We start from the raw sequence: 9,828 nt of genomic DNA on the forward strand, positions 1-9,828 counted from the left end.
TGTTTGTGCATCCTATCCCCAGAAAGCTCACTGTCACCTGACCCAGGACACTGTCCCTGACCTAGCATTCCAGATAGCATTCAACATTTCCTCATATGGGGAAGGGGCTTTTTTGGGGGGGGGTCTATGTAGACCAGGCTGGCCTTGAACTCACAGAGATCCGCCTGCCTCTGCCTCCCGAGTGCTAGGATTAAAGGCGTGCGCCACCATGCCTGGCAAGGAAGGGGCTTTTGAGAAAGAACCCTGGGAACCCAGATGGCCACCCTCTAGGCTACTTGCTCCTCTAGGGATGACAGTTCCTGGCCCCATGGCCCTACTCACAAACCAGCCCCTTCCCAATGGTGAGCTGATGTGGCAGCCAGAGTAACCTAGGAAAACCCCAGGGTGCTGGCCTCCTTCCTTCTCCTTGAGCCTCCTTGCCCACATAGCCATCTGCCTCCTGCACATGGTGCATAGCCCGCTCTGAATGTGCTGTCCCCACCCCACCCCCACAACTCCAGCTCAGTCTGCATACCCAGGGACTTGGCTCTGAGGGGTAAAAATCCGTAGTCATCAAGGAGCTCTGGTCTGGGTAGTACCAAGTCCAGCTGCTGCACTTTCCTCTTAAGTCCTGTTTCCCTGCTAGTGAAGATAAACGCCACTGACCACAGACAGTGTCTGGGCATGCTGCTACTGAGCTTATTCCAAGCAGAGACAGACATGTGAGAGGCTGGGCCCACTGGAGCCACCTTGGAATCTGGGGCCAAGAAAGTAGCCACTACCTACCTCTGGTCTTGGCTACATCCTAATGGGACATCTCAGCAAAGTCCTGTCTGGAGAGGTTGGTGCTGTGAGTAAGCATGCTGCCCTTTCCTGTGTGGAGCTGGCCTTGGGGCCACTTCGGAGGAGGGGGTTCAGATCAGCATCTTGCAGAAGCAGACAGCACTGTGGGTACTGGGAATAATACCATCTCACTCCTCAGAAGTGTCCTCTGGCTTTGTGCCCCTATGAGCCATCCCACCCTTCTGGAAGCAGGTGGCCAGGGAGCAGGTAGCCAAGGGACCCTGAAAAGGATGGTTCTGGTCACTTGAGGCAGGTGAGACTCTTTCTCTGACCTCTGTCCCAGCTCTAAGTCTGTGGAGTATGTCTGGTTCATAATGATCTATGCTGCTCTACCTGGCCTCTCCTCGGTACACCCTGAAAAGCTGACTGGGGGCCAAGGAAGACCTTCCCCTCAGAAATGGCTTCAGACTGATCTACTGTCTCCTCCTAAGGGCCATGGGTTCCCCTGGCCATATTGACCCCTCTCACCCTAAGCCTTCTCCTGGCTCTCTGCATGGCTCACTTTAAAGAAGCCCCTCCTGTGGTTGTTCTGCTGAGCAGAGGAGCCTTCAGTTTGGCCAGCTCTGGGACAATGGTCACCCACTCAGTCCATGGCGGAACAGAACCTGCCCCAACAAAAGCCTGCTTGGGAACAGCTGTTAAAAATCAACCCTCAAGCTGGTGTCTTGTTCTCCCACACAGTCTAAGATGCAAGGGAGGCTCAGGCTCTACTGGGTGGGGATCTGCCTCAGTTTCCCCTCAGCATGACTGGTCTTGTGTTTCTGGTCTCTCACAGCCCTGCAGACACCAGCAGGTTAGAGTTATGGTTACCATCTCCTTTCTCGCCCAACAGCCACCTAGCCAAATTCAAATTCTGGTAGTCTTGGGTCAGCATCTTCTTGGAATGCCATCCCATCCGCTGCCTTCTTCCCTCTACCTCTAAGCAGAGGCAGACAGGGCAGGTGACACCATGGTCTGTTCCACAGAAGCAGACAGGCCCAGGGAGAATTCTGCACCCATCCCAGCCAGCCGGAACTGGAACCCAGTCCCCCTCCTGACACACCAGCCTAATGCTGAAATTTTCAACCAAACACTGCAGGTGCCTGGAGAGTAACCCAGGGTAGACCTCTTTGTGCCTGGTTAACGAGGGGGTGGAGCTGGTAGTCTCTGCTCTGCGTGAATGTGGGTGAGTTGACCAGAAGGGAAGAGGTGATCACAGAGCACAAAGACAGTGATCATCAGGGATGAATGGGAGGCCCAGAGGCCAGAGTATGCTTCACTGAGGAGCAATGAAGGCAGAGGTCACCCCGAGGCCAGGCCCTTTCAGACCATGAAGATGGCGACAACAGGGCAGCAAACACCCACCAGGAGCCTCTCTGTGAGCCTCTTGTGTAACAGCTCAGCAGGCAACAGCCCAGCCTGCTGGAGGGGACCCAGAGTGGGTGAGGATCATATCCCCAATGGCCAGGCTCCAGGGTGGTCATTCAGATGCTCAGGATGTGAGGACCTGTGACCCCCTAGGAGTCACCAGTGTCAAAGGCAGCTTCTCCAAAACCCAGGGCCAAGGAGACAACCTGTCCTCTTGGACCCTGAAAGGATTGGATGGGGCAGCTGAGAGCTGGACAGAGCTTACTTCCCCAGTAGAGGGTCTCTCTGCCAGGGCCTGCGCTGGGTAGTCACTGCGCAGTCCCCACTCTGGCCTCCAAATTGCTTGTTTTGGTGTGCACTCAAGCGGAGAGATGCCCACCAGGCTCCTTCCACCCACTCACTAACGCTTGGGCAGTGGACCAGCAGCCCAGAGACCTGGCCAGGAGGGCCAACTGGCCGCCAGCAGGCCCTTAGCACGTCCAGTGCTCCCTGCGCCGCCAGGGTGCGGCAGTAGCTGAGGACTGCGGCTAGCTGGAGCCCTGGGATAACAGCCCTCAGAAGAGGCTGTTCACTGGGATGGCGCAGGGTCCGGACTCCCAGCATCAGGGCTCTCGGTCCCAAAGGCCAGGGTAGCTGTCTGCCCGGGTAGCTGGCTGGGTCGGCCCCTCGCCCCTTAGTTCTGCAGGACCCACTCCCCCTGGCGTGTGATCCCCAAGAAAGCCACCGGCCAGCGTCCCACCGCCTCTAACTGAGGTCCCGCCCCTCTCTGAGCCCTTTGGTTCCAATGTCGCTGGACCCCGAGCCTCCTCCGGCCGCCTAGGAACACTAACCCATTACACGCATTCGGCAGAGGACAGCCTGCGCGCTAGGACCCGGAGGCGCCCGGTGGGAGGGCGGGGCCGGGGGGGCGGAGCCTCGTGTCCGCATGCGCGGAGGCCTGGGAAGCGCTTCCCGGCATGCCGCGCGACCCGCGCCCTCGGCCCGTCTGGCCCGTCCGGCCGCCCCGCCCCGCCCCGTCGTACCCGGCCCACCCCGTCTACCGGGCGACGCGCGCATGGAGGCCGGCTGAGGAGCACCGCCGCCTCGCTCGGTACGCGGCGGCCCGGACGGCGCATGCGGGAGGCGGGGGGCTCGGGCTGCAGGGCCCGGGTGGGGGCTGCGGAGACCCGGGACCCGCGTCCCTCCTGACCCAGGACAGTCGCTAGCGCTTCCCTGGCTTTGGAACGTCCGGAGCCTTGTTGGAAGCGGGGCGGCCTCCAGGTGGACTCCGGCCTCTCCGAGCGAGGGGCTGCAGGCCGCCAGGCTCGCTGGTCCGGAGGCTCTACTGTCCTGCGCCTCCCCTTTTGCTTCCACGGGATGGCTCGTCTTGTGGTGGCCGTGATTCTACGGGCAAAATGCCAGGGGGGCCCTGACAGGGCGGACGAGAAGCCCGGAGTCCGCAGGCCCATGCAGGGCATCTCCAGGTGGACAGATCCGGGAGGGCTGGCTAGGTTTCTTCAGCCCGTGTGTTTCCTCTTCCCGCTTGCAGCTCTGCCACATTTGCGCAAAGCCGGTCTAGCTGGAGCAGAATTTCCGGTATCCCACGGTGCTCAGGCTCAGAAGAGGGGCAAGAGGCGGCCAGGGGTTTGTCACACCCTGTTCTGCAGCCGTCAGGCATTTCTCATTAAAGACCCTTGCCCAGGGTCGGCAGTGAAGGCTTTTTTAAAATTCCATTTGGTCGTGGTCTGCTTTGGGCCAGTGGTAGGAAGCCAAACTGCCATCTGGGAAACAGTTTTTAAGAGAGTTGAGGCATGATGGATGTGTCAGCTCAAGAGAGTAACAGTAGTGTGGGTTGGGAAACGTAAGACTGAAGTCCAAGATGAGATGCTGGTAGTTTGGGTTGCCGATGAAGATTCTGCCCTTTTTTCACTGTGCCCTCAAGCTGCCTAGTGTCTCTTAGAAGGGCACCAATCCCATCCTGGGTCCTGCCCTGATGAGCTCATCTCATCCTCCATCTGCCTACTGATACTTCGTTGTGTGAATTTGGTGAGGACACAATTCACAGTAATTAGGACTCAGAAATAACTGGATCTGGACAAGTGGGCAGCATGTCTGAGATGGCTCTGGCCATGTACTGTCACATAGTGTGTTTGAGGTCTGGACAGCTGGATTCATTGCTGAACCCCTCAGCTTACTCTGACCTGGTATCCCAGGGCTGCACCCCCCCACACACACACCCTGACTTGAGTGGGCCTTTCCTGCCTTTTGAGCCAGCATTTTCTCTCTTAAAGCTACTGGAAATTCTCTGAGGTCTGAGGCTTGTTCTCCTAGCAGGTTAGATACTTTTTAAAAGACCTGCTGTAAACTAAAGTTCCATACGTGGAGGCATCTTGCCTGGTTGCCAGCAGGCCTTTCAAAGTGTCTCCCACAGTCCTGCTCAACAGGGAAAGCTGGTTGGAGGCCTAGCTTACATAAATCCCAGCTCTCTGACTTTACAGTGTGGTCTGGCCAGGGACAACGTGGGAAACTCTGAAAAGGACATATGGCAACTGCAGGTACAGGGGCTGGATGCTTAGGTGCGTTGGGAAGTAGAGGCCTGGCTCAGTTAACCAGTCAGAAATAAGCAGGGTGAGAGGATTAGTAACCTGCTTAAATTACATCCAAGAGGCAGGAAAGCAAAGGATCAGAAAATGCATGGGTGTGATAGCATCAGAGACTCAGGATCACAGACTCTTGGCTTGGGGGAAGGGGGGTCGGGTCCATGGCCTTCCTGCCTGTCTTCCCCTCCCTGCCCCTACTGGCACTGCTCATGGTGAGAGGCTGCATCCCAGGGCTGGGAGTTACAAAGGGTCCTGGTGCTGTCTTTGGGAGGTCTAGCCATCAAGGGGCTCAAGGACTTAGCCCCAACTACCACATGCGTGGGCCCAGTCCTGCTGGGGACTAGCCAGGGGCTTCAGAGCTGTCTGGAGCCAGTGCTTCACCCTCAGTGGCCTCCTTGCCTGCCCCCCCCCCCCCCAAGCTCAAAGTGCAAGCTTTGGAAGGTGGATCTACCAGGCTGACCACAAACCTGTGGTTGCCCCACCCCAAGGAGGGCAGGGCAGGGCAGGCGGAGGCTACAGAGGCTACGTGGTTCTCTCCCATTGGCTGGCTGAGCCACAGACTCAGGCAGGCCCACCCACCTCTCCAGGATGTTTTTTTAAGTTTTCCCTTCCAGCTTTGGCTTGTTAGTAGGAATGGCTTGTTCAGCTAGACCAAGGGTGATCCTCCTCTCCCTCTCTGGGCAGGGTTCCATGGAGTGGGAGGGCCAGTCCCTAGGCTGTCATGGAAGACAGATTCCTGTTTCTCCAGAGCACTTTACTCTGTTAAGGGAAGGTGGCCCTTGGGTGAAGCTCCATGAGCAGATACCATGTGGTTTGGTGGAGATCTGGCTATGCACAGGCCCTGACTAGCAGTAGCGCTTACCCAGTAGGCTCACCTGTATATAAAAATTGCCCAAGGTAGAACTGGTTCCAAACTCGGGAGAGGAGAAGGACGTCAGGGCAGGCAGTATGTAGGTTCTGCTTGCCTCTGTAGCAGACTTGGACACTCCATGGGGCTGGGACCACAAGGTTTCAGAGGCTCTTGTAGGATCTTTGCCATCCTCACCCTAGAATCCATGCTGGGCCCTACCCCAGCTCCTCTTGTAGGGTTACCTGCCCCCTTTTTGATGTTGAACACATCAGGTGTTTGATCACATCAGGGCCCTGGGTCACATTTACACAGCAGCATTAGAGGAAAAGAGCCTGCAAGTTCTGAGAGGTGTGCAGAAGTTGTAGGCGGAAGTACTGCTGTTGCTGGGCGTGGTGGTGCACACCTTTAGTCCCAGCACTCAGGAGGCAGAGGCAGGCAGATCTCTGTGAGTTCAAGGCCAGCCTGGTCTACATAGTGAGTTCCAGGACAGCTGGGGCCACAGGGAGAGACCCTGTCTCAAAAAGACAAAAAAAAAAAAAAAAGTGAGTACTGCTCTTCCAGAGAACCAGAATTTGTTTTATTTATTATTTTTATTATTTTATGTGTATGAGTGTATTGCCTGCACATATGTGAGTGCACCCATGTCATGCAGTGCCGCGGAGGTCAGAAGAGGGCTTCAGATTCCCCTGGAACTGGAGTTAAGGACGGTTCTTAGCTGCCATGTGGGTGCTGGGAATCAAACCCAGGTCTTCTGCAAGAGCAGTCAGTGCTCTTTAAACTGCTGAGCCATCTCTCCAGCCCCCAAAACCAGAATTTAATTCCCAGGACCCATGTCAGTCATATGGTTCACAACCACCTGTAACTCTGGCTCCAATGGATCTGACACCCTCTGTGGACACTCATGTGTACAAACCCACATACAGACATACACATAACTAAAAGTAAGATTTTTTTTTTTAACATTACAATACCCAGGGGTCAGATTTTTTCCAGCAGACTTGTCACTTTTAAAGGGCTCTCTCAAGTCAGGACCATTGTGTCGGCTAAGTACTCCTGACCTGAGGTCAGCTCCTGTGTGCTGTGCAGTGCTCACAGATTTGGGGTTGTTTTTGTTTGTTTGTTTTTTAATGAAACATGTTAAATGTTATAATTCAATGTTTCTAGGTAAACTGTACATTATGATTGATAATGTTATTTTGAGTTTGGGAATAGGTTATGTAATTAGTGAGGCACAGCAGGAGACATAGAATTGAAATGCCTTACATGTTTTTTGCTAAGAATGTATCATTTTAGCCCAGCATGGTGGCGCACGCCTTTAATCCCAGCACTTGGGAGGCAGAGGCAGGCAGATCTCTGTGAGTTCAATACCATCATGGTCTACATAGTGAGTTGCAGGCTAGCTGGGGCTACAGGGAGACCCTGTCTCAAAAAAACAAAAAAAAAAAAAAAAAAGAATGTATTATTTTTCCCTCTCCTGGCTTGAGTGTTTTGTTGTTGTTAATATTTTATTTATTTTTATTTTATGTGTATGAGTGTATTGCCTGCATGTATGTGAGTGCACCCGCGTCGTGTAGTGCCGAGGAGGTCAGAAGAGGGCGTCAGATTCCTCTGGAACTGGAGTTAAGGACGGTTCGTGGCCGCCATGTGGGTGCTGGGAATCGAACCCAAGTCCTCTGTAAGAGTACTCAGTGCTCTTAACCACTGAGCCATCTCTCCAGCCCCTGAATATTTTAATGGCTATGCCAGGAAGGAAGTGTCTGTTCACCCACTGATACATGAAGTCCACTGACCTTACTGAGCCGTGGTCCAATGCTGCCTTTGTCCTCACTGGTCAGTGTGTTGCTCTCCCTCTTACACCATCTGGCATTCTGGGCCCCCACCCTTAGGGCCCCTCATTCCTTTCCAAAGACACTATAAGGAACCACCTAGCCCTGGTCAGCCTTCTAACACAGTTTCTTCTCTGTTAGGTTTCGTTGTCTTGGCCCCTGTGGATGCTAACCTGTCTGCTTGTGCCAGGCTCTTCCTCTGTCTGATAGTCACACTCTGTTGTCATCATTACTAAAGGAGTGGAGGGTTTCCTTGAAGTGGCTTTATCGCAGAGGCCTTGTGGTTCACACCATGGGAACCGTAGCCACAGCATTGTGTCCTGCAGTAAACCCCTCTCTGGTCAGTGCAGCTTGATCAGAATTAGCTTCATTACGTTGTGCTCCTGGTGTAGGTTATGGCATCTGCAGTGTGCTGGAGATTTGCCCTCCACAGAGTCATTCACAGGTTGCTCATGGAGGCTGCTGGCCTCTCACCAGCCAGGCTCATTCCAAAAGGACCTTGGACCTCAGCAGCATACATAGCAGGAGGCAGCCGTGGTCCTACCCTGCAAGTCGTTCAAGACTGACCCAGCCCTATTGTCACAATGAGGGCTGAGGCCGCAGGTGAGCACCATGTCGGTTTTTCATCAGGCGACCTCCATCAGCCACAAAGCTGCTGCTGCTCAGCCATGGAGGGGGAGGAGCGACCAGCTCAGGAGGTAAGGAAAAGCTGGGGGCTAATGGAGCATCTTCTTGAACAACCTTGGGCCCAACCCAGTAGCATTTATGCTGTTTCATATAGCATGGTAAGGGTCCCAACTGGCCCCTTTGGATCCCTTTGGCTACTTCCCTGAAGATACTTAACCTGGTAACTAGGGTTTTGTAGCTTTCAGCTGGAAGCCCCTCCATTGGAAGGACCTGAAACAAGTAGCCCCTGCCTTGAGTTGGCTGAGGTGGTGCACGTCTGAAGAGTGTCTGACCTGTTGGTGTGTAGACACCTATTTGAACTCTCACCCTGCAGGCTGACATGGAACCCGTGATGACATCAGGGACTTCGGAAGCAGTGCCAAGGGTGCTTTCTGGAGACTCTCAGAACCTCTGTATGTGTCCCTTCAGGACTTGGCTTGGCACACACAGTGCTAGACCTGGGGAGGAGGTGGGAGGAAGTGTCAGGTTGAGGGCCTAGTCTGTGGTGAGCGGAGCATGGCCACAGGCAGTCCTGACCTGCCCAGGCTGAGGGGCGGAGGGGGGCGGTAAAGGCCGCAGGAGCCCCTCACTACACTTAGGTGCCCTGTAATCCCTGAGATTGACTTCCACTTTGTGCCTGCACTGAGCCTCTGCTTCAAACCCATCCCTGAATCCTGCCATGCATGTGACTGGGACACCTCCAAGGGAGCCTGGTCTTCCACTGCTCCCCCATTCCCTGCGTTCTATGGCAACCTGGGTGCAGTGAGGAGAACAAAGTCCCTTCCCAGACCCCCTAGATAGTTAATAACCCATAGATGTGATCAGGTAGCCTGTCTAGTCATCTGGGCAAGCCATCGTGTAGAGTGCACTGCTTGTCAGGGAGCATGTGCCCTATGAGGTGCAGTTTTCACTGAGGACCCGGGCTGCGTCTGCAGCCTAGGCAGCTGTCCCCTAGCCTCACACCTCGGCCCGCCGTGACCTTTGCTATTGCCGCAGCTGACGTGGACGCCCTCAACCTACTCCTGGAAATGAAGCTGAAGCGACGGCGGGAGCGGCCCAACCTTCCACGCACCGTGACCCAACTGGTGGCAGAGGATGGGAGCAGGGTGTATGTGGTGGGGACCGCCCATTTCAGTGATGACAGCAAGCGGGACGTTGTGAAGGTGAGCACCGTGTCCTGGTTGTTACTCATCTGCAAGTCTGTACCACAAATAACAGGCCAGGGTGACGTAGACCAGGGACCAAGCAGTAGGCATTTCCAGCTTGGGGTCCCCCAAGAATGATGTGTTACTTCATGTTCCACAGCCGAAAGCCTCTTGTTTTTCTTCATTTTAACAAGTGGAGCTGTCTTACAGCTTTCTCTAGTTGCTTTAAGAATAGAATTGTCAGGGCTGGAGAGATGGCTCAGCGGTTAAGAACACTGATTAGTCTTGCAGAAGACCTGGTTCGAATTCCAGCACCCACATGGCAGCTAACAGCTGTCTGTAACTCCAGTTCCAGGGGATCCAACAGCTTCTTCTGTCCTCCGTGGGCAATGCACAACATGGGTGCACTTACCTACATGCAGGCATAACACTCATACACATAAAATAAAAATAAGTCAGGCGCAGTGGCGCACGCCTTTAATCCCAGCACTTGGGAGGCAGAGGCAGGCGGATCTCTGTGAGTTCAAGGCCAGCCTGGTCTACATAATGAGTTCCAGGACGGCTGGGGCTACAGGGAGACCCTGTCTCAAAGA

General features: G+C 54.6%; 1 protein-coding gene across 2 annotated transcripts in view; it reads left to right on the forward strand.

Moving 5' to 3' along the window:
• The first annotated feature begins 3,133 nt into the window (after positions 1-3,133).
• Trabd (TraB domain containing) overlaps positions 3,134-9,828 on the forward strand; it is a 10,758-nt gene continuing 4,063 nt past the window's right edge. Inside the window, exons 1-4 of one of the 2 annotated variants that reach the window (XM_008834730.3) lie at positions 3,134-3,259; positions 8,055-8,122; positions 8,425-8,503; positions 9,087-9,253. In XM_008834730.3, coding sequence (XP_008832952.1) covers positions 8,093-8,122; positions 8,425-8,503; positions 9,087-9,253 — 276 coding nt within the window. In that variant the 5' untranslated portion in view covers positions 3,134-3,259; positions 8,055-8,092. Of the gene's footprint in view, positions 3,260-7,226; positions 8,123-8,424; positions 8,504-9,086; positions 9,254-9,828 lie in introns of those variants that run through there. The other variant, XM_017798584.2, reaches the window with a different exon arrangement.

This window comes from Nannospalax galili, unplaced genomic scaffold (assembly GCF_000622305.1).
Source record: "Nannospalax galili isolate Female #2095 unplaced genomic scaffold, S.galili_v1.0 scaffold237, whole genome shotgun sequence".
NCBI classification, from domain to species: Eukaryota; Metazoa; Chordata; class Mammalia; order Rodentia; family Spalacidae; genus Nannospalax; species Nannospalax galili.